The sequence below is a fragment of the Malaclemys terrapin genome, chromosome 10 (assembly GCF_027887155.1).
Source record: "Malaclemys terrapin pileata isolate rMalTer1 chromosome 10, rMalTer1.hap1, whole genome shotgun sequence".
Classification (NCBI taxonomy): Eukaryota; Metazoa; Chordata; order Testudines; family Emydidae; genus Malaclemys; species Malaclemys terrapin.
The window spans coordinates 83999987-84024780 of NC_071514.1; the positions used below are offsets into that span (position 1 = coordinate 83999987).

General features: G+C 45.9%; 2 protein-coding genes across 2 annotated transcripts in view; both read left to right on the forward strand.

Moving 5' to 3' along the window:
* Window positions 1–284: 284 nt before the first annotated feature.
* GFER (growth factor, augmenter of liver regeneration) lies at window positions 285–6368 on the forward strand. The gene is made up of 3 exons (XM_054042037.1): window positions 285–497; window positions 1408–1619; window positions 4184–6368. Exons 1-3 carry the CDS (start codon window positions 285–287, stop codon window positions 4344–4346), a joined length of 588 nt encoding a protein of 195 aa, XP_053898012.1. The 3' UTR covers window positions 4347–6368.
* A 15501-nt stretch (window positions 6369–21869) lies between these two features.
* SYNGR3 (synaptogyrin 3) overlaps window positions 21870–24794 on the forward strand; it is a 39022-nt gene continuing 36097 nt past the window's right edge. The window contains exon 1 of the mRNA XM_054042689.1: window positions 21870–22184. Within this exon, the coding sequence (XP_053898664.1) occupies window positions 21882–22184 (303 nt within the window). The 5' untranslated portion in view covers window positions 21870–21881. The remainder of the gene's footprint in view (window positions 22185–24794) is intronic.

The window sequence follows — 24794 nt, forward strand, 5'->3', positions numbered from 1 at the left end:
TACTGATCCAGACTAACATGGCTACCCCTCTGATACGATCCTATTTCAGTTTCACTCTCTGTAGCTGCTGCTCTAGGGTGGGCCAAGGCCAGTGGAAAAGGGAAACCCCCAAGGGAATATTTTCTCTTTTTTCTTTTCTGTTTCCTTCACCTCTTCCTCCCTTTCATCTTTGCTCCCTCCTCCTCCATCCCTCACTCAGAGGCATCTCTCCCTTCTCCCCAGCCGCCTCCCCTGCCCCAGGCGAGCAGTTGCAGCAGGGGGTGAAGAAAGCCACCCGGCCCAACATGCATTGCGGTTCCAAGATGGCGGCGCCCAGTGAGCCTAGAGGAAACCCGGCTTCTGGCCCGTCTGCCGGCCCCGGCCCTTTCCCTTTCCCCCTGCCCGGGCCGCCCGGCGCCGGGGCGGAGCCGCAGCCCCGGAAGAAGCCGTGTCGGGCCTGCACGGATTTCAGGAGCTGGATCCGGGAGCAACGGAAGCAGACGGCCTCGCCGAGCGGGGTGAGGGGGCGGCCGGGGAGCAGCGCCCCGCTCCCCAGCGCGGGAGGGGCTGGGAGGAGACATGAGCCCCAGCGATCCCCCTGCCCCTCCCGCCGCGAGGGGGAGGATGGTTCCCGTCACGAGTTCCCCACCCCCTGGGAATGACCCCTCTCCAGAATCCCTCTCCCCACAGACAATGGTTGGCAGGGGAGTACGAGTGAGCCCCCTTTCCCCCTCACTCAGTAATGGAGGGGGGCATATGAGTGAGACACACACTTCCCCAAGACTCCCCTTACAGGATAGTATGAATGAGAACCCCCCCCCACCCCGCCAGCACAGCCCTTCACAGGCAATGGTTGATGGGGATAGGAATGAGACTCCCTTTCACAGGCAATAGTTGATGGGGGGATATGAATGAGGATCTCCCCCCCCCCCCCCCCAAAAAAAACAAAAACAAAAACAAAATTTGTCTTCACCGGCAATGGTTAATGTGGGAGTATGAATGAGAACCTCTCCCCCCACACACACACCCCCAGCACAGCCCTTCACTGGCAATGGTTAACGGGGGAGTCCAAATGAGACACACACACCCCGAACTCTCCTTCACAGGCTATGGTTGACAAGGGGTAGGAATGAGACACCCCCCCCCCCCTCACCTAGAATCTCCCCTTCTCAGGCCATGGTTGATGGACAGAAGGAGTATGAGACTATAGGCAAATTACTTAACCTCCCTGTGCCCCTATCAACAAAAAGGGGAGTAATCATATTTGTCCACCTAATTTAAAAGGAGGTTTAATTAGCTAATATCTGTGTGGGCCTTGAATTGAAGGTGCGCTAGAAACACAAAGCATATGGGGTTAGTATAAGATATGTTCATTTTTTATCCCGAGTACTAATGTGCCCATATAACCCTCTTATTTTTCTGACCCAGGAAGCATATGTTGAAGAGGAGAAGGAGAAGCCTCCAGATTGTCCTCTAGACAGAGAAGAACTTGGGAGAAACACATGGTCTTTCCTTCACACTATGGCAGCATATTACCCAGATCACCCAAGCAATTCCCAGCAGCAAGATATGACACAGTTCATTAACTTATTTTCCAAGTTTTTCCCTTGTGATGAATGTGCAGAAGATCTGAGGGAAAGGTAAGTCTTTTAAAAATATATCTACAGGTAAGAGATCAACCTATAGTGTTGGACTCTAATGGTCTGGTTTGCAGATCAACCTTTCCAGTAGTTGGTATCTTTATGCCTATTCTGTATTGTATTTTGTGTTGCAAAAATGTAGTTTTATGATTGAATAAATCATAAACAAGGACACAGGACACATACATTCAGAGGACAAACACTCTACTGCTGTCAGACAGCACAGTAGCTCCAAGAACTAGTGAAAGGAGTTTTGTTTGTTTGCTGGTTCGAACCTGGCTCATAAGAATGGCCACATTGGGTCAGACCAAAGGTCCAGCTAGCCCAGTGTCCTGTCTTCCAACAGTAGCCAATTCCAGGTGCCCCAGAGGGAATGAACAGAACAGGGAATCATCAAGTGATCCATCCCCTGTCACTCATTCCCAGCTCACTATACAAAACGTTCTTCTGAACCCCAAAGGGCAGCCACATTGCCAGGTCAATATTAGGTTGGATCTTACTCAAAATACCACACTGCCAGCCAATCCTTTAGTGTCTAAAACTAAAGGTTTTATTATAAAGAGAAAAGAACAAGAAGAGAGTTGTTAAACGGTAAAGCAATTAGGTACATACATGAGAGTACAAAGTCCATCTATCAGGTTCTTAGCAGTGTTGGTGAGTTCACTGGCTTGAAAGTCCCTCTGGAACACATCCACAGCTTGGATGGGTCATTCAAGGAGGGAGGGATAGCTCAGTGGTTTGAGCATTGGCCCGCTAAACCCAGGGTTGTGAGTTCAATCCTTGAGGGGGCTATTTAGGGATCTGGGGCAAAAAAAAATTGGTCCTGCTAGTGAAGGCAGGGGACTGGACTTGATGACCTTTCAAGGTCCCTTCCAGTTCTATGAGATAGGCATATCTCCATATCTTATATTATATTATTCAGTCTTTTGTTCAAGGTTTCGTTTGTAGAAAAGTTACTCCAGAGGTAAGAAGCAGGAACGAAGACAAAATGGAGAAGATGCAGCTACTCTTTATATTCTTTTGCCAGGTGGCTTGTACTTCCTTTGTCCCAAACACAAGCTTCACAGCACATGGCATGGAGAAGCCTTGGAGTTCTCTGTCCACAGGCATGCCCTTACATGTCTTGCTGACTCACAAGGTGTATCCCCAGGCTCCTTTCCATGGCTTCATTGTACACCAATGACAGGCTAGGCAGTGCTGATGCCAATCTGTCTGGGGGGTATCACCCAGAAACACAGCACAAGTTTTGAAATATGGATATACCATACATATCTATAACTCACAATAAAAAGTATCAGGGGGTAGCCGTGTTAGTCTGTATCTACAAAAACAACAAGGAGTCTGGTGGCACCTTAAAGACTAACAAATATATTTGGGCATAAGCTTTCATGAGTAAAAACCTCACTTCTATGCATCCTCACTTCTATGCTGACTCCTTGTTGTTTTCACAATAAAAAGATGATACAAACATATAAACAAGATTAACTTACTTGGCCAATCATAACATTTTAACAGATACCACGTGTCATATCTGGTCAGATTCCTTGCAATTTTATAATATTGCTATTAACAATATTATAAAGTGTTCCACATATTCCATACAGCGTCACACAAAGCTAAGAATCTCTGGTATCAAATCAATATCCTAACCTAGCCGGAAAAGTGAACTGCACGAAGAAGTTTATAGAAATGTTTGCGTGCTTCTTTCAAAAGGTGACTGAAGATTCAGTACAGAGCTTCATATTTGTTACATGGAGATGAGAAATCCTCTTGTCTTTTACCGGAGCAAACAGATCTTAAAAAGCTACTCCAGTAATGATATTTTTACTGCTGTGGAGGGGTACCAATTTATCACCATTAGCAGCTGCATAATGCAGAGTCTGTGCTTGCTAGCCAGCCTGTGTCACATTGGGGAAATAGAATCAATGATATTGAGCTTCCCAAAACAGCCTTGCCTCAGTGACTGAAAGAATCAGCTTACGCTAGCTCAGGCAATAGAAGGAATGGTTGAATACAATACATGAGGAGGGCTGATATATATTCTGTTTGCTAGAGGGCAGAGCTTCATCTTCTGTACACCCAAGCCAATTCATTACCCACAAATGGAATTATCTAGTGCAAAAAAAGATAGTTTTGTATTTGAGAGCTCGTTAGTGACTAAAACACCTTGATGGAGCCCAATATAGGAAAGATGCTCATTATTATTTACTTAATTTGCCAAGAGATTCTCTCAAATCAAATTATTGATGAGCCTGAATACTTTTGCCATGGATAAACGGTTTTGATTGGCATCCAGTTTTTTCCCAACCAAGGATGTGACTGATAAGGAGCTTCAGGAGTGCCCCTAACTCACATGCATCCAAGCCAATTGCAGCCGTTAATGTGGAGGTGCAGCCTGCAATGAATACAGATCTCGGTATGCTGGCCTTTATGGTCTCTGTGAGACATCTCAAAATAGAGGATGAGAAAGGCTCTGACCATCTGTGGGCCACACACCTGCTTTGGAGAGTGAAATCACTGCTTATAAAGTAGTAAACAGCATTTGATTCCTCTTCCCTCTGCAGATTACGCACAAATCAGCCTGATGCCAGAAGCAGGAATAATTTATCCCAGTGGCTATGCCTGCTTCATAATGACATCAACAGGAAGTTGGGGAAGTCTGAATTCGACTGCTCCCGGGTGGATGAACGCTGGCGAGATGGTTGGAAAGATGGTTCCTGTGATTAATCTGTAGAGACTCGACAGGAAATCAGACCAATTCTAGTATAATAAGAATCATCCCTGATGTGAATTCAGTACAAGGAGCCGCAGCTCAATAGTTTGTGTGGCTGCCATGACTTGTGGAAATAAATGTGTCTCCTGCTCTAAAAGGCAACTCAGAGATCTCATCCCAACAGAATATTCTTTTAGGGGGTAACAATATATGGTCATGACCCAGCTGGGACTGGGACCATATGTGTGCCACAGGAACTGCCAGAAACTTGTAAAACTCTGTCACTGGGGACAGTTCACAGTAAGTCTCTCAATTTCTATAGTTCTAGGGGCACCTCGTGACTCCTGTTCCTTTCACTTTTTACATAGTCTCAGCCTCCTCCTCTTCTACTTTTTTGTTTATCTGCAAACATTGCCTTCAAGTTTTAGGCAGTGCCTTTCTTCCTCTGTGTCACTTCAGCCTGTTCTGCTGGTCTTACAACTGGCACCCCAATACAAATCCATAAGTCTGCTCCATTCTGTGCCTTCTGTGTCATCCTTGATCTCTTCTTCCAAAGTCTATGAGCTGTTGTCTGTTAATGCTATTTAACCATTAATTCACCTACCGCCCACTTACTTGCTAAAAGGCCTCAAGGCAGGAAGATTTTATTTAAACATTACAAATCATGGACTCCAGGTCTCTCATTCCAGCCATGATGAATATCCTCATTTTGTATGTTCCTTTATTTAATCTTTCAAGAGGGCATTGCAGGAAGAAAAAAAGAAAGAAGCACAAAAACCTCAGGTAGAACAAATGGCACAAATTAATTAGCTGGATATTAAACATTGTGATTTGATTGCTAATTGTTTGGGCTCATTAGGCGCATGATGTAAGAATTCCCATGGAACCACCTGCTTTTAACGTAAATATTTATTTTTAATCTCTGCCGTGAACTTTTGTTGTGTGTAGAAGTGGTTGCAATGATATGTGTGTGTGTGTGTGTGTGTTATCTGGTTGTAATGAAGCCAATTCAGATGAGTTTTACATATAAGAGTGGTAAAATACTGTCTGTATTCTGAAATCCTTGATAGATAATCACAGACTGGACTGGTCTGTATGCTCCTAAGGTGAAATTCTCTCTTGGGCAGGCCCTTTGCTCTAAATTCTATGCAGCATTTGAATCCCACTTGTCTTGTGTTAGTCTTAAATAATACCTAGGCCCTGCATTGTGGACTTAAAGTGGTGCATGGTGTGAAATTCACTCCTAGTAACTGGTCAAGTTCCATACTGTGTATTGGGCCGCTAGGTCTGCACTCTTTGTGTGTGTGTGTGTGTGTGTGTGTGTGTGTGTGGTGGTGGTGAGAGAATTTCAGATGAACGTGAAATAAAAACCGCTTGTTTAAAATACTTTAGTTGCTTTGCTGGACTTTGTCTATGTAGACAGATTTAAATTGTTAGAATTATTGCAAGATATTAAAGATATAGCATGCAGTCTTTTTTCCTTAAATTTATACGGATTTCTGGGTACCAAATTGTCATGTGACATTGTGTGAACTGTGACAGTATCTTCTGGGTCTCTATTTTCTGCTGATGTTTTAAAACTATTTGGGGTTTTTTGGTGAGCATCCTAAGTGTGTTGTCTCCTGAGCTACTTCAACATAAGCAGTGATTTATGGAAGTAGATCAGGGGTGGCATCTCTGTAAGTGAACAGGGCGCTAATACCTCCTGTTAGCAAACATCTGATCCCGAGACTATGGTACCAAGGGCTCCTTGGAGAACATATAAACAATCAAAGCTTTGAGAAAGTGTTCAGATGATTTGACCCTCTATTACCCTTTCAACCCAGACCTGTTAAAACAATACCATACTGTGTTTTTTCCCAAGTTAGTTGCATTCAGCAGGTGGTGTATTTTATCTCACTGTCTGCAATATTGATCCTATGTGTAACCTTTCATTCTAATTAAACTGAAGCTTGATTTCATATCATTTTTATGATTTAACTGAATTGGGACTTCAGGACATGATTCAGGTTATTAAAAAAAGCTCATTAAAAGTGTCTCAGTGTATGTTTAGCTTCTTGTAACCAATACATTCCAAATATCTCGCCCTCAGAATCAAATATTTACAATAGTGTGAAATTCATAGCTGGGCAGAGGATCAGCACAAGGCCTGTGCACCACTAACATCCCTCTGCAGATCTCAAAACGGTGCTTAATTCAATATTCTCAGTTAACATCTGCCTAGTGCATTCGCTCATCAGCAAATTCTGGCTACTTGTTTGTCAATAGAGCAGATTGTAACAGAGCTGAGTGGTTAGCTGGTAACAATAGCAAAAGTTAGTGTTCTCTTTTCTCTTTTTATATTTACACTTTACATGACTGCTTTGATTTGTCATGTATTTCTCAAGCCTAATTTCATATCTCTGCTTTTGCTTCATGTTTTTTTTCTCTCATTGAAGGTCACATCTAACATTTTGATCTTGTTTGTGTAATTTCTTTAGTATGTTTGTAGTCATGTAAAAAAAACAGGAGTACTTGTGGCACCTTAGAGACTAACAAATTTATTAGAGCATAAGCTTTCGTGGACTACAGCCCACTTCTTCGGATGCATAATGTAGTCATGTAGGGAGGGAAAAAGCATGAGTTTTTAATCTTTTAATGCATATGATGAATGTAGTTCTAAGAATCAGTATTCCTATCTATTTCAAAATAGGACAAATTATTTCACCTCTGATTTCTCCACTCCATGGGGTTCTATGAAGAGAACAGAGCATAGAATATCAGGGTTGGAAGGCACCTCAGGAGGTCATCTAGTCCAACCCCCTGCTCAAAGCAGGACTAATCCCCAGACAGATTTTTGCCCTAGATCCCTAAATGGCCCCCTCAAGGATTGAGCTCACAACTCTGGTTTAGTAGGCCACTGCTCAGACCACTGAGCTATCCCTCCCCCCTGGCCTGTGTTTGTATCCCCAGCTGAGAAACAATAAATGGAGTTAAACCTACCCCACAGGCTTATTAGACGGCATCATTAATGCTAGTAAAGTGCTGTGATTCCCTTCAGTGAAAGGGGCCATAGACATTAAGTTATTCATTAGGCAAGGTTCTTGCTTGTCAATTTTTGCCCTAATTTGGATAAAGGCAGAGTACCTGCTACTCTCATTGACTCAGTGGAAGACAAATTGTGGATTCAACACACCCTCTCAGGACCAGACCTGTAACTGCACCACAGAACAACTGAAATGTGGCACAACTCAAGCAGACAGGTGTCCAGAGTTTTCATCCATCATGGCTAGTAGCCCATGTAAAGGGGATATTCATGTTAACTACATGCAAGCTGCCCGGCTTCAAGCTCCCCTGTGCTGCCACCAGAATGAGGGAGGCCGCAGCCCCAACAGGACTTCCCATTATGCGATGAACTAGGGTGAGGAGAGGCAGGTGCTCCTTAACAGTTTGCATTCACAATGGTTGTGGGGCTTGCAGAACAGAGATCGGAGCAACAAGGGAATCCTCTAACTCCCGAATAAGGCCGCTCTGCCTCCCATCTCTGGCAAGTAATCCGTGGGGATGCTGACTGAAGCTTTGGGAGGGACAATGTCTACGATTTTCCCAAGGATTATCTGTTTCTGTGCAGCGTATTGGGTGTAAATATTCTCCTTTACAGCTAGAGCACTGGGGATAGTTCTACCTCTTGATTTTTTTTACCCTTTAAACCTGTGTCAGCGAATGTTAGGAATCTCCTCTTCCCTGCTGCAATTTCATGATATCCATCTTCTGTTGACTGCTGCAGACAGGAACTATGCTCTGTGCTTTTAAAAAAAGAGTGCTGGTTTCCTAGCCCTACAAGCCTCTTTTGCCTACAGCACAGGGGATGGTAGTGCAAGCTCCCCCTCCACTGTGCATTGATGTGGAGGGTCTGCTTGCAGGAATGAAAGCACAAGCGCTGTCTCCATGGATATCCAATACCCAGCACTTCTCTGGAGATTGCCTGCAAGGTAGTTGTGATGTGGGCAGTATCCACTGGGAATGAAAACACTGACTCATTCATGTCGATCACCAAGCAGCTAACAGGTTGAGGGTTGTTGCTTGCTACTAACCTAGGTCAAATTTAAACCAATGCTCATATGCTATTACTAATCCCTTGAGCCATCAACTTCATTTTTATGATTCCTCTTAAAGTTTCCAGTAACAAAGATAACCAGCAGCACCAGTATTTTATCTGCCTAGCTTTGAAACTGTTCTCCCTGCCTTGGGCACGTGATAATCTTGGTCTATCAGTGCTTAGTGAATCAGAAGCTTCTACAGCACCAAGAGTTGTAATGGAGCCCTCATGGGTACGCTGCATGAAAGACTTCTCCAGTGGAAAACCCTGCAACCTGAGTGGTAGTGATTAGATCAGGGCCCGGTAGGTGGAACTCCTGGGGTCTGTTCTTGATGCTCACTGCCTCGCTATGTGCCCCATGTTGAAAGATGCTCTGTCAGCGCAAAGTGTTATTTCTGTGCATTGTGCCGGCACAGGTGTTTGCATTTCCTTGATGTTACAGCAATCCATCCTTCCATGTAAAAGCTCTGTTGGGCCAAGTTTTCTTCTCATGCGTGAAACACGATCACGCTTGCCCCTACAGCACTGCCCACCCCAACCCCCTTTAGGATCTCAGCTACACCATGATGTTGAAGTTTGTATCAGCTCTGCAGAAGAGTTCTTTTGCATTTCAACCAAGTAGCCACTGGAGGGCAACAGAGCATATATTTCCTTGACTTCCCCATTTCTTTCTCATGCTTTTAGATCACCACAGAAACTGTCCAAGCCACCCCTGGGTTTCTGCCTGCTACTTGTCCCCTTTCTGTGGATGGTGGGAGGGAATTTCTCATTTGTTACTCTTCAAACCAATGACATGTTGATTTTCACCCTGAGTCTGTGGTTACCTGCCATGTGCACTGCTCCTTTCATTGTTCCCTTTTATGGAGAGAAGTGAGAGAGGGGGAACTCCCCTGCCTGTCGCTGAAATCTGCACTCAGCACCATAGGCAACACCCACCAGGATCCAGACAATATGTCCAGCGTGCTTTCTACCTGGTGTTCCTAGTAGTTATTCCCAATATGTTGAAGAACCCAGCCACTGCTTCCAAGCATATGGCAAATAAGGAAATGGAAAAGCCACTTCGAAAGCATTTGCCTCATCTACTCATTTTATAATCATTTTCTCAGCTAAAGGATTTTTCTGGGGTGTATTTATTTTTTGCTGCATTGCAAATGGTGCTAGATTCTGTAAAGACAACTAAAAATAATAATAGCTTTTAGCATCCGTTCTCAAACCGCTTTACCCATGGGGAAACTGAGGCAGAGAGGGGTGAGGTGACTTGCCCAGGGTCACTCAACAGGCTATTGGCAGAGTTAGGAATGGACCCCAGGTCTCGTGAGTCCTAGTCCAGTGCTTTAGCAACTATACCACACTACCTAGATAATCCCTGCCCCAAGGAATTTACAGACTAAATAAATGTTGGCATTAATGGTCCCTACCTTGTGTGTTGTATCAGCTCCTCCCACCCCTGGGGGAAGGGCTGTCCTGCTTCTTCCTCCCTTCGGTGGCCTGCTGCCAGAGAGCAGCTTCAAGTTATGGTCTGCTTCACAGATCCCTCGCCCAATGGCAGAGGCTGCAGAAGAGATCAATTGAATCAGCATGTTTCCTGGCTCTCTTGATTCCTCTCCAATCAGTGCCTCCTACCTTTTCCTGAAGACAGCCTAGGCCAGGGCTGAATTCAGCCCCTGTGCTGCAACCAGGATCTCATCTGAACAATAAGAGTCATTGGTCAACTCACTGTTTTGCTGTCTCTGCACCAGCGAACAGTGCTGAGGTCTCAACAAGAACAAGGAAGTTCATTATTATTTTAAATATATATTTATATATATTGCAGCAGCACCTAGAAACCTCAAACAAGCCAGGCCTGACTGTGCTGAGTGTTGTACAAACAGAAAATGATAGTCCCTAGCCTTAAGAGCTTGCAGGCTAAAGACCAGATATAACAGGTGGGTGAGATGGTAACAAACGTAATAGGATGTGTACCATTCTTAGCCAGGAGCAGTGACCACAGCTCGCTTTGTGTGGAAGAACCTCTGAGTTTGCATGGGTGCAAGAGATAGAGAGCAAATGGCAATGTTAAATAACCCCACCCCCCTTTAAAAACCAAGTCAGGCATTCCACCCAGCCCCTGCAGAGTGCTTCTCCCTTTTGTTAAAGCACTGAGCTGTATTTTCTAAAACACAAGCACTGGACCGTGACAGTGAGCACTTCCCCCTTTGACTCTTAACTAGGTGTAGACAGGACCCAGCTTTTCTCTGCCTTTGTCATTTACAGCTGGTGTGAAACGCTACCAGTGCTGTAAATAAGTGGAGAATTGTGACTGGGTACGGTTTACGCTCACTTTGGACAAGTTTAAATGACAAGACAAAGGGCAAAGTAGTGGAGAAGGCTGGCCTTGGGGGTAAGGAAAAGGGCTGGCACTGAGGAGATCTTGTTTCAATTCCCAGCACTGTCAGACTCCCTGTGTGACTTTGGGTAAGTCAGTCTCTCTGGCCTTAGTTCCCCATCTGTAACATGAGGGAAATTCTCCCTGCCTTTCCTGTTTAGATTATAAGCTTTTGGGGAGTGGGACTGTGATTCTCTCTGAGTATGTACAGCACCTAGCGCAGTGGGGTCCTGAACTTAGTATGTGCTATTGTAATACAAGTAGGCTCCACAAGTTTTTTTGTCAAGCTGCAATTTTCCTCTGAACTCCAGGGATTCCTTTAGTATTCACAGTGCATGATTATTTAAAACACAAATAGCCATTCCCCATTTTCAAAATGTAACGGCAGATCCCATCCTCATCACCCATGTCTAGGTTTTTGCAGACCTCGCCTGGCAGCTCTTGTATTCTCAGGCAACAGAAAAATACAAAACCAAATGAACTGCAAATGCTCCTCTTGCAAGGGTTCCTAATGGTTCGCTGTAGCTCAGATGAGAGCTGTAGTAGCTACACATGTCAGATCACCGCTCAGGCTACCATGAATCTGCCCCTTGTCTTTGTAGCTGTCCATCTCTGTTCTCATTACCATCCCTGCTTCGCTGGAGTTCTGAACAGAGAGCAGGTGACTAGTGCAAAAAGCAACTATTTGGACTGGCTCTCCACAGAATGGGACTTGCTGCCCTAGATCTAATGGAGTGTATGGAGTTCAGCTAGGGATCCGCTTTCCCTTACTTCACGATGAATCGGATGAATCTGAGCTCTTTCTTGCCCTACCAACATTCAGCCCTGGCCTCATGCCAGGCTAGATTAAAGGTTTGGAAAATCCAATATTTGGAACTCCCCCAAAAATGTGTTGTGCTCTGAAACCTTTAGTGAAGGAACAAACACCATGTTCACTGGATTGAATTGCACCCCCAGAACTCCCCCCCGCCGTGGTGGTTATAAAATCCTCTGGGGGTTTTTTGGCCAGTCTTGGGGTTTTGTGAACCCATCTGTCTAGTGCAAATAGCGTCTTAGGGATGCAGAATGCAATGAACCAAGATTCCCCTGGCAATTTCCATTAGAGAAGTTACTCTCCACTTCCCCTCCTTTTACAAAAATATCATCTTGTGTTTTCTGCTTATTAAATGGCTGCTGAATTCCACTTCAGAGGTGGCTGCATTTCAGCAGTGGACGAGTGAACATTATATAAGTAGCCTTAAGGTAACTTTGGGATGCTCCGGAATGGAAGACGCTATGTAGTTCTAGAATAACAGCGTGCTCTGGTATTGTCAGTGGACTAATCCATTAGCTCTGGGACTGTGCATCATGGATTCCCACACACTCCCTGAAAAGATTTCCATTAGCTCTTTTCCATCTTCCCAGAGGCTAATTGTATGAGGCAATTTTATTCAGACGCTGGTGGGTGCCAAGCAAAGCATTTCAGAGCAGCATGATCATAAACAACAACATGTTTATATTTGCTAAAGGGCAAAGCATTGCAATTGTATGTGCCAGTCCAGTAATAAACAGAGAACTTGCTGTATCACCATCCCCACCTGCTTGAACAGACCAGGTCAAATTCAGCCTGATGTGGTTTAGCTGAAGTCACTGGACTTTATACCATGGATGAAATCTGGCCCATTGGCTGGCAGGGGCCAAGCATCTGAAAAGTGCTTACTCTTAACTTATTCCGAGTGCCGATCTGAATCGGTTTCACTGCAAATTCATTGCCATCAGGGCTGAAGAGTTTCACATCGGTAATTTGTTTTTAGGCTTTCAATGAAGCAGATGTGGCCATAGATTGGGTTAATCTCGAGTAAGAGCAGGGACAGAGAAAAAAACATCGTCCACTGCGACTCTGGTGCAGGGAAGAGGTCAAGGACCTTAATAGATTTGGTTACATTGGCTTATGTTGCCTGCTGCCATACTTCATATGGGCCTGATCCTGTGCCCAGTGAAATCAGTGCTAAATCTGGTCTTTAGGGATGATGCCCTTTACACTCCATGGACAAGCCGTTCTACGGCTTTCTCTACACTAGTACTTTCATTGGTAAAGCTTTTGTCAGCCAGGGGTGTGAAAAAACAGCCCCCAGTCTGACATACATTTCCAAGTGCTGGAGTGGACAGCGCTAAGTGGGCAGGAGACACTCTCCTGCCGACATCGCTCATGTCACTCATTGGGGGGGGGGGTTAATGATGCCGGCAGGAGAGCTCTCTCCGGCCGTTAAAGAGCGGCTACACGGGAGACTTTACAGCTGTGTCACTGTAAGATCTGTAGTATAGACATAGCCTAAAAAGCAGCATGAGAGGAGATCAGGGCGTCATTATGGGCCTGACCATGAGAGTCAGTGGGAGTTTGGTTATTGACTTCAATGGGAGCAAGATCCCACACTCCAGGAGCTAAATGGATTATATTAATATACAGGAGAATTTCAATGTGGCAGCTTTGCTAACGCCCAAGGCCCCCATGACAGGGATATCTGAACATCTCCAGGTGTTGGTGTCGGCCAACAAGAGCCAGATGATTTCTGGGGTACAGCAGGAGGGATCAAATGAGTTTAAACCAAGTCTCACAGTTCCTCTGGGTGGTATCTCATAATCTGCCACAACATTTTTCCAGAAGGCTTAGAGCCTAAAGGCAGCACTGGGTACCCTGGGATACCTCCTCGGTGTACACCACACGTCTATCAAACAGGGCTGCCTAATGTGAATACTGCTTCAAAAGCAATGGCGCTTACCCCAGTGACCCGTGTATGCACAGCAGTGTGAATGGACACAATCATTGCAGTATAGGGATATAAACTATCCTATAACTTCTGCATATAGACAAGACCTGAGTGATGAAGGGGCAGATCCCCTTCTCGGGCTGTGTCTAGACTGAACACTACGGCGGCACACCTGCAGCGCAGCGGCTGTGCCATGGTAGTCCTTCAGTGGCGACATGTACTACAGCGATCGGAGGGGTTCTCTGGTCTCTGCAGTAAATCCACCTCTGAGAGGTGGTGGCAAGGTCAAGGGAAGAATTTCTGTCAACCTCGCACTGTCTACATGGAGACTTAGGTCAGCTTAACTACGTCAGTCTGGGGTGTGGCTTTTTTACACCCCGAGCAACATACCGGGGTTGATTAATTTTCTAGTGTAGACCAGCCCCTCAGTGACACAGGAGTAACTACTTCACTGAAAGCTACATAAGAATAGCTAGGAGCAGAATTCACCCCAATGGACAGGAGCGCGTATTGGGCACCCATCAATAAAAAATAAACAACTGCAATTCTTAATGATAGAAGAATAAATTATGGATTGACAAGAACAAGTGTATACACGCCCCCAGACTCAGCAGTCAGTAGGGTGGGAGGCCTGCAGTAATTACATAATCAATGTCTTGTATTATATACATGTAGCCTTCTGAATGTCTAAAACCCTCTAAGAAATGAAAGATTCACAGCACCAGGCTCTTTAGAACAATTGGTCTCGTTTATACTCATATCAGGCCTAAGAATGCGTTTTACAATGTCTTTTCCTCTCAAAGAATTTTATCTCAGTGCAAAACAGTTGCTGCTGAGTGTTTTATCCCATGCTCTAAGTTTAGTTTACTGCAGCCATGAAAATCTGCATCAGGCCAACTGAAAGATTAATTAGTCAAGTCTCTGGGGTTAATGTTGACATTTCCTTCCCATATCTTACTTTCAAAGCAGTAACTCCAGGTGCTGGGCTCATGCCCAAAAACAAATCAGGTCTTAGAGCACTGTGGGTGTGCAGGCTGTTAAGGCTCCAATCATAGAATCATAGAACTCGAGAGGTCATCTAGTCCAGTCCCCTGCACTCATGGCAGGACTAAGTATTATCTAGGCCATCCCTGACAAGTGATTTTAAGAGCAGGGTAGACAAACCTCCAATGATGGAGATTTCACAACCTCCCTGGGCAATTTATTCCAGTGCTTAACCACCCTGACAGTTAGGAAGTTTTTCCTAATGTCCAAACTAAACCTCCCTTGCTGCAATTTAAGCCCATTGCTTCTTGTCCTATCCTCAGAGGTTAAGGAGGAGACAATTTTTCTCCCTCCTCCTTGTAACAACCTTTTCTGTACTTGAAAACTGTTATTATGTCCCCTCTCAGTCGTCGTCTTCTCCAGTTTTTTTCAATCTTCCCTCATAGGTCATGTTTTCTAGACCTTTAATCTTTTTTGTTGCTGGCCTCTGGACTTTCTCCAATTTGTCCACATCTTTCCTGAAATGTGGTGCCCAGAACTGGACACAATACTCTAGTTGAGGCCATATCCACGTGGAGTAGAGTGGAAGAATTACTTCTCGTGTCTTGCTTACAACACTCCTGTTAATACATCCCAGAATGATGTTTGCTTTTTTGCAGCACCTTTACACTGTTGACTCATATTTAGCTTCTGATCCACTATGACCTCCAGATCCCTTTCCACAGAAGGCAGTCTTCCTAGGCAGTCATTTTATCTCCATCTTAGGGGTGGAGGGGGGAGACCTGTCTCATCTCCCACCACAATGTAGTCAGTGTTACCAACTCTCATAATTTTATCACGAGTCTTACTATATTCGGTGTTTTTTCTTAAAGCCCCAGCTCCAGGAGTCATGTGATTAGGTAAGCATCTCAGTTGTTATCTTTTAAGAGAGGTAAATTATTAGGCACCTTGTGTCTGTAGATAAGTTTGAAAATGTGACAAGCACATTCTGACAGCTCAGAAATAAAAAACGAATAAAAAGAATCTCACCTTTTTTCTTCAAGGCTCATGATTTTGGGGGAGAGGGGGGCAGTCTAGCTCCTGGTTTTTGAACACTATGGTTTGGCAATGCTGTGCATTCTAGGAAAAGCAAACAGATACAACAGAACTGATGCAATCCTACAGAGCTTGCTCCACTCCTGCCCTGCAACGGGGAGCTGGAACTCCACAGCTTCCTGTGGACTGTGAAGCTGGGCCCTGTGGAAACTCTAGCTGCAAGAAACATGGAGGGCTGTTGGGGGTGGATCAGCTAAGTGATGAAAACGTGGTCGGTCTGCAAGGATCTACTGGCCATAACCCTACATAGAAGTGGCGCAGTGGGCTGTGGTTGCTTTAGTCCATGGCTGTGCAAACGATTTGTGCCCCTTCTCTGGGGGGAGGGAATTCCATCTGTACAGGGTAAATACATATCACAGGGCTTTTGTGGAGTATTTACCTAGTACACTGTGGTTCTAAAAAAGCCATCCTGGTCTGCCATGAAGGAACATGGGACCTGTCATGCTGGGGCAGGACAGTGAGCTAGCCAGTCTGCTACCCTCTCTCCAACAGAGACTTATCCTGCGTGCTTCAGAGGCAAATAGACCCCGTCCAGTCATGCAATATTACAACATAGGGAAGGGGCTGGATTTCTGCCTGACATTTCAGACATGACCCCAGCTTATCTGTTGTTGGTTGGCCATGTATACCCTGATACTGGTTTTCAGCAACATGAAATTAAATGGGATAACAAGTACAGTTTACAATGGGTAGCGGTTCTGCATTATGAGCATAAAACCAGCAGGGAAGGAAAGCTAAAGCCGCTACATGATAAACTATCGCACAGGATGTACTGGACTCTGCAGAAGTTAGACAGATGAGACTTGAGCGAAAAGCGACAAGCCACAGATCTGGGATCTTTCTGCAGAACTTAATTTATGTGCTTTGGTCATGCTCCAAAGACTCCAAACTTAATTTGGTCTGGACATTTATTTGTCCTGAAATTAATGCCAGTAGTGCCTAGAGGATCCTGCCAAAATTAGGGCCCCATTGTGCTAGGCACTGTACAAATACATAGTAAGATTGTAATCTAAATAGACAAGACAGAGCGTGGAGGAGAAATAGGGTGACCAGACAGCAAGTGTGAAAAATCGGGACAGAGGGTAGGGGGTAATAGGAGCCTATATAAGAAAAATACCCCAAAATCGGGACTGTCCCTATAAAATTGGGACATCTGGTCACCCAAAGGGGAAATGCGGTACAGAGGTGAAATGACTTGCCCAAAGTTACACAGAGCCAGGAACAATGACCACGTCTCCTGACTCGCAGTCCAGTACCCTATTCACTGGACCAAGCTGCCTCTCCGCACAATGAATCCTGCCACGTTTTAGTATCATCCATTGTTCTGAGACTGAGAAAGTATCTGTTCACAGCCTTGTCTTATGCAAAGAGGTTACTGCTGTGTCAGTGGAACACTGATCATACAGCAACAGTTAGAACAGGGACTGCCAAGGTGAAGATGCATCCTTAGAAAGATTAATTTATAATATACAGGTACAAAGTTGACTATCAGGGCACAGTGTGATTTGGGGGAATTTTTTGGTTCATGTTAAAAGCTACTCTAGTATTGATCTTACCCATTCATGACCACTTGCATCACTACACCGAGGGTAGCGGATCATAAGTGTACATTCAAAAACAAAGAGCTATGTTGTGTGAACATATAAGTTGCTAACAAATGTAAAACAGCTAAATCATGAACAGTTACATCACCAGAAAGCAACCTCCAGGCAGAAATCTCAACCTTCCAGCACACACCGATATTGCAAACACAGCTCCCTAGTCTAGCTCCAAACAAAAACTGCAACTTTACCTCTGACCTACATCCATGAACATGTCTCTTAAACCATCAGCACCGCACTAAATGTAAATATAATCCTATTCTCTAATTCATGACTCACTAAATGCATTGATTTTCCCGTCCTCAGTGGAGTGTGTGAAAACTTAGAAAGTATGTGATCTCTGGTACAGATATATAAAGAAATGGGTACTTTGCACAGTGTCCAAAGAAGGGTAGTTTCTGCTACATGCACACACCCATAAACACATGTGTACAATATATCACATAAACACATTGTCACAGTATATACTCACTCCTGAGTCGTCTCCTTATGGCTGCATCTGGGGAATCAGCTCTCATTGGGTCTGGCGCCCCCTTCCGTCATTCGCTCACCCCGCAGCCTCTCTCTCCTCAGGACTCAGCCCTCCAGCTAGGTCATTATACAGCCCCCCCCCCCATCCCACCTCTCTGGAGTATCTAAGTTTCTCTGGACCAGCTGTCTGGTTAGCATCTCCCACAATCCTGTGCCACTTCTCAGTGACTGGTAGAGGAACCCAGGCCTGCCAACTATTCCAGGTTCCGGCCCTGGGACCTTAAAATCAGCAGTCAGCATATGCACAATCTCTAACCTTGCTGCTCTTTCCCTGGGCTGCTTCCTAGTCCACCTCCTACAGGCTTTCTTCTCCACCCTTCTAGGTAAACCCTTCCCTCAGGGCCAGGAACCAAGGGCTTCTCTCCCCCGCATCCTGATTTCCTTCTTTTCCCTCTCTAAGCCCAGAGAGTGACTATCAGCTTCTACACTGCAGCCTCTTGCTTCTTCAAACTTCCTGGCTTTAGACCTTAGCCAGCTTCTCCCCCAGAGGGGCTTTATCAGCCATTAGTCATTTTCAGTTAAGCCAGACTCTCCACCAGGTGCAGCCAATAAAGTTAATTGGTCCTAGCTGCACCAACTTAACCCCTTCAGGGTTGGTGTGGGGTGAACAGCCTGGCACACACATACATACAACACATCCCATAAACACATGTACAATACATCACAAACACACAACACATCCCATAAATACATGTGTACAATAGATCATATAAACACACAACACATCCCATAAACACAGAGGGGATGTCTACACTGCAGTTAGACACCCGCGGCTGGCCTGTGCCAGTGGACTCAGGCTCGGGCTAAGGGGCTGTTTAAATTGCAGTGTAGACATTCAGGCTTGGGCTGTAGCCTGCTGGGACCCTCCCACTTCGCAGTGTCCTGGAGCCATATCCAGCCTGAGCCCAAACATCTACACCACAATGAAACAGCCCCTTAGTCCCAACCCTGTGATCCCAAGTCAGCTGTCACAGGCCAGCCAAGAGTTTTTAATTGCAGTGTAGACATACCCATCCATACAACCCATATATCCTCAACTATTTCTAAAAAGGCAACACGTTCTACCTTTGACCCATAAAGGCCACCAGTGGGTGGGTGGGAAGGTTGTGACTTTGGTTTGCTGTTGGATTGAGCAGTGGTGTCGGGAGTATCGGGATTGCATGCTGGGAGGAGCATGTAGTATGTCTGAGATTTCTGCTTGGAGTTTATTTGCGTAACTGTTCATTCCTCTGTTCTGAATGCTTGTGTGGATGGTATTAGCTATAGGCCAGCAACCTTCATCGTCACTCAGGGTGTGGAGTTTTGATTGTGAATTTCCTTGTTTTCTCATTGCACATAGTAAGTTCTGTGGTGACAGATAGGGGCAAAAGGAGAAAGGCGGTGTAACAATAATACTTGTAACAATAATAATACCACATTTCTGCATAACTAGCAGTGTGTACAATGTAGCTCCCACCTGCCTGGCTGTTATCAACCACTTTCACTACAGAGCTGAATGCAACCTTAACTATGGACCTGCTGACACACCTCCACAATCTCACACTGTCCCGCCCGGTGCCCAGGCTCGAACCCTCAGATGGTTTTTATTTTACTTCTAGTGCACAATTATTAGGTATGCTTTCTGATTCACTGATGAGTCACCACCTCTCAGGTGTCGATTAAAATGTGTATTTAGGACTATGTCTTCATCTTTGAATCTGTGTGCGTGTTAGATGCGTTATTGGTTACGCACATCAAACAATAAAGGGTTTTATTTTACAAATCGCACCAGTATGTGGGAGTGGTGGGGTTAGGCAGAGAGGAAAAACTTTGGCTTTTCAATGGTACATTGTAGGCAGGTAAGCTACAGTAAGGATTATACTGAGACTCGCCAGTTCAGCTCACAGAGGGCTCAGTCCTGTAAAGTGCTGAGTGTTGTCAATTCCCACTGAAGTCAGTTGCAATTTTTGACCACGACCAATCTGGTCTGTGTCCGAGAAACAAAAGGCTCCAGAGTACCCAACAAATCTTCCTGAGCTGTCTTCTTCTTCCTCCCTTTGAGCCTTTGCCACTCGATCTGGATCTTTGCCTTTTACTTCTTGAGGTCTCTATGGACTTGATCCTTTCCCTATTAAAGTCAATGTGAGTTTGCCCATGACTCCAAATGAAGCAGGATCAGGCCCCACACACATAAATGTCTCTGGGTTTATCATTTAGGGGTGGGGATTTTCAAAAGCACTCAAGTGATTTAGGAGCACAAATCCCATTGAAAGCCTTGTGCTCCTAAGTCACTTGGACCCCTTTCAACATCCCCCCCCCCATGGTGACACTGAAAATAAATATTCTGCAGACCAGTCTGCAGCTGTGACACCTTTAGACACCTTGTTGACTATTTTGCACCAGTACAATGAGCCATACAGCTGAAGCACAGGTGCTAGGTGCTAGCCCGGCATTCCCTTAATAGCCGTTTATTTTTTACATACTAAAATGTGATTTTCACTGTGCTGGTGACATTGAGGAACGAAAGGCTGAGTCCTACCCTTCCTGCTGGGTGTCAGAAATAGATCTGGAGAGACGATGACTCACCTGTAATCGAGAAAAAGTGAATGGCATCAGAATGAGATTTAAAAGTTAAATCTTCCTGACTCCATCTGCCAGAAGGAGGATATTGACCAACCCAAAGGCCAGGCTGGTTTGGCAGGGATAGCATAGAACATGGGTAATGCTTTGCACTACTATAGCATTTTGTACACAAGGATCTCCAAGCGTATCACACATACATGCACCATGTGAGGTAGGTCAGTAATATTATCCACATTTCACTGATGGGGAAATTGAGGTACAGAGAGGTGATGTGGATTGCCCAGGATCAGAAGATGACTCAGGAACAGAACCCAGGAGCTCCTGACCATACGCCTGTTCAGGTCAAAAGTGTGCAGGTGGATTCCTCTTCGTTACTTTTCCTGCTGCTTCTGGCCAGAGCCAAAGGATGATGTCAGAGTTGTCATGGCATCAGTATCTATGGAACCGAAATCATCATCATCGTGTAAGAAAAACTAAATAAGGACATGATCCTGCCGGGGGGGAGACTCCCTTTGGAATCAATGGGGTTTTCCCTCCACAGGACCTGTACCTGATTTCTTTTTTCTTCTTCATCCTTTAGCAGGGGAGGGGAGAGAAATAGCAGGGGGAAGGGGAAGAGACGTCTCCAGTCTAACAGAGTCTGTGGCTGGCAAAAGGCAGTTTCTCATTTCCTGCGGGAGGAAAACACAAGCTACAGCCCAGCGGCCCTTCACTTCCTATTTTTAGGCCAGATAACAGGTATATAGCAGTTTAGTGACTAGAACCCAGCCCTGCAGTGTGGAGGAGGGGTTCCACTGACCCAAGAGCCAGCAAATGCACCTGTAAATGCACCCAGCCTAGCGATCAGTCACACTAGTCCATGCCTGACACGGTGACCCTTTTCTGCTTTGCATCCACTCCCCTTAGATATAAACCAAGGGTCCCAGCCTCTTTTGTTAGAGCCTGTCACCTCTTGGGATGGGAAGGAGACTGGGGAATGCCCCCTCCCAGCACAGGTTCTGTCAGTGCTCCTCACACACATCTTTCCAGCTCACCAAAGACTGCACCGGGGTGTCTGTTGGTGGCTCTTGACTCTGAGCTGCTTGACAGGGCAGAGAACAAAAGCTTGGTCTGCTGGGCTTCTGGTATAACTGCAGTTTTGCACGTGTGGGCCACTGTGGGAAGAGGGTGAGAAGGTGGGGTAGCTTTGAAGAAATCAGGAAGCACATTTGCAGAGGGATGGGAGTGGGAAGGGGGTGGTGCTGCTTTCCCCCCCTGCATTGCTGCCCTATTTTACCCTGTGCACCTCCTGAACTAGCCCCCTCAAGGCAGTAGCCCCATCGCAATAAGGGAGGCAGATAAACAGCAGGCCCTTGGCAGGGCATGCAGCCTGAGGCACCCAGTTAACAAACAGAAATCCATGCAACGAGCAAAGCTGGAGATGGTGCAATAAGGAAATAAAGGTAGGAATAAAAATCGAAACAGATCCGGGTGCGACGACGAAGAGAAGGATGCACCTGTATGTTCACCCAGACTCTCCCCCCCCCCCCTCCCCGCGTCCATGGTACCGCCCACTCCCTAACGCGCACACGACACCAGGCGAGCCCATGCGGCAAGGAACAGGGGTCAGCGGCAGAGAGGCAGGCTCTGGCTGCACCCGCCGCGGCAAGGGCTGTGCGCGAGACGCGAGACACGGGCACCCGGGCAGGCGGTGGCGCGAGCCTCCCCCACTCCCTGCTCGCACGCGCCGGCTGGGTCTCTGCTGCACAGCCAGGAGCCGGAGCAAGCAAGCAGCCCAGCGCCTGGGGAAGATGGAAGGAGCCTCCTTTGGAGCGGGCAGGGCAGGGGGGGCCGTTGACCCTGTGGATTTCCTCAAGCAGCCTCAGACCATTCTCAGGATAGTGTCCTGGGTAAGGCAGAGCGTCGTCATTTTAAATGGTCATTTATTTATTTCCCCCCCCACCCCCCCGGGGAGACATTGCTCCCTTCGTCCTCGTTTTCTCTGGCACCCTCCAGCCTTGCAAGATCGCAGTGCAAAAAGGGGCTGCTGGAGTGTTAATAAGCAATACTTGGCATGCATGGCTTTGTTTTTTCTTGTAATGTTGGGTGGCCTAGGCTGTTTGCTTTATGTTCTTTCTTTCTTTTTTGGCTAAGCAAGAGGGAGGGGAAATGGGGACAGCGATCAGGAAGGGTGTCAGGGGGAAACGGCTAACCATTTTTTTCTGACCAGTTGGTGTTGTCATTCCTCGCGAAACCCCAGTCAAAATGACAGGAGCAGTAGTCACAAATGCTGATTTTTGTATTATTATGACAGTATTTGCAGAATGGAAAGATCACTTCTGTTTGCCCAGGGAAGTGGAAGTCTCTGCCTCCTCTCTGTAAAAAGGAGGGTATTTTTAGGGCTTTATTTTGCAACTGTAGATGGGTCGTTTTTCATGGTCTCTGTCTTTTCTGATGCTTAAACGAATGGTAGGATGTTGAGGAAAATCCTGTAGAAATCAGTGGTCAGAAGACATTTTTCTTCTATACTTCATGATCTATCCTTACCTAGATCCCTATGTTAATGCAAAATGATATAATGGTTTGCTGGCTGGCTATTTTTTATTTTAAATTCCTATTGCCTTGCCGAAAGCACCAGGCTGAATATGTTCTCCGGACGCCTGCTTTAGGGTGGCTTTGATGGTTGGGGTTCCTTGGGCAGCAACATGGAAAGCTACGTAAAGAGCTTTGCTTAAATTGATTATGCCAGGAGGTACAAGGGTTAAGGCCGACACTCCACCCATAACTTGCCTCATTGTGCTTAGGTTTTATGGGCTGAGACCTGCGAGCCTGTGCTGACGGCGCTTTGGTGAATTGGGCGCCTCAGGCCTTCTCCTAAAAGACCTTAGCCAAAAGCCCACCTCACAATAAGCACCTCTAATGCGGCTCCCTTGATGGGAGCCTCAGCAGAGAGGCCAGGGGTTGAGATGGTGGTGGACCCCTTTTTCTGATTTAAAGGCAGGGAGGGTCCTTTTAGGTTCAGGGTGAGGTACCGTGGTGTATATGAGAAGCTTGCACTGCTGTTCCCTGGCTCTACCTGTCCTGTGAATGGAGGCCTTCGGTGTCCAGAACAGTCAATGTGTCACCTTTCCATAAGCACCTGAGTAAAACCATTGAAGTGACATGCTTAAGGGCTTTGCTGGGTCAGAGCCGTAACCCATTCTCCGGTGCTTTGAGAAAGCATCCGAATGTGATGCTGCGTGGACGAAAATGGAGGCCGATTGCCGGCACGAAACGTCAAGGCCAGTTGTAGATCGGTTCTTTTGCACATGATTGACACAGTGCGTGGCAGTGACATCTTCATAGATGCTTATGATGCGTCACCTGGATCCAGCATGGAAGACTTGGGTACTACAGTTGGGAAACAGGAACAGAATACAGAATATGGCATTAAAAAACAGCTCAGAAAAAGTTCCTGCACATGTTCAGTGGCTGATTGATCAAACAGGAATCTTCGGAAAATTTTAAACCACAAGGGGGATCTGTCCCAAAGGGAGAAGGAAGGGCCTGAAACCGCGAGCACTTACACATCAGATTCATTCTAAGCATGTGAGTCTCCCCATTTACTTTGAATCTATTCAAGTGCTTAAATTTAAGCCCAAGCATAAGTTGTTTGCAGGGTCAAGGGCCTGATTCAAGGCCCATCGAAGTCAAAGGGCATCTTTCAGCTCACTTCAGTGGTCTTTGGATGAAGCTCCAAACACCTGCATGAGTTCATTGGAAAATGATGCAAGCCATATTTTCCAAATATAGGCCCTGATTCTGCAAGCTGATCTCTGCAGGGAACCCTGCACCTCCACGGATCAGCTTGCAGGCTTGGGGCAACGGCTGGTACGCATTTGGGTCTTGCTCACAGTGGCCAGCTGAAGTGTGCGTCAATCAAATCAGCTTGAACTGGCTTAAAGCCATGTTTCAGTTAACAAGACTTCCTGTGCAGACGGACAAATTTCCTTGTGGCCTCGCATGTCCTGATGAGTTAGCCTGCTGCATTTGTTGGGTCAGTTTTCCTCTTGAACGCCTGTCCACTTGTGTGTGGGCAGCCGTCAAATTCCGTAACATTATTGCATCCTACAGCCTCAAGAAAGCACATTCACTGTACCTTACATTTTTAAAACATTGTTTGCAGACCTTGTAAGCCCAGGGTACATTGCGTGAAGGGTACATTGAGAAGACAAAAGACAGTTCTTGCCTTCCAGCTTGTTTCAGCCATTTTTGCTGCAGTCATACCCCAGATTGCTTGGATTTGGGGTATGAAATGCAGCTATCCTGGCATAGAATATTATTGTGATTATTTATTATTTCCACTGCAGTAGCATTTAGGACCCCCAATCATGGACCAGGACCCCTGAGGTGTGCTAGGTGCTGTACAAACCCAGAGCAAAAAGACTGTCCTTGCCCCCAAAGGACTTGTAATCTAAGTAGGAGGAAGAGCAGAGTTTATCTGTTGTTTACTAGGGATGATTCCTTCTCTTTATACCCCT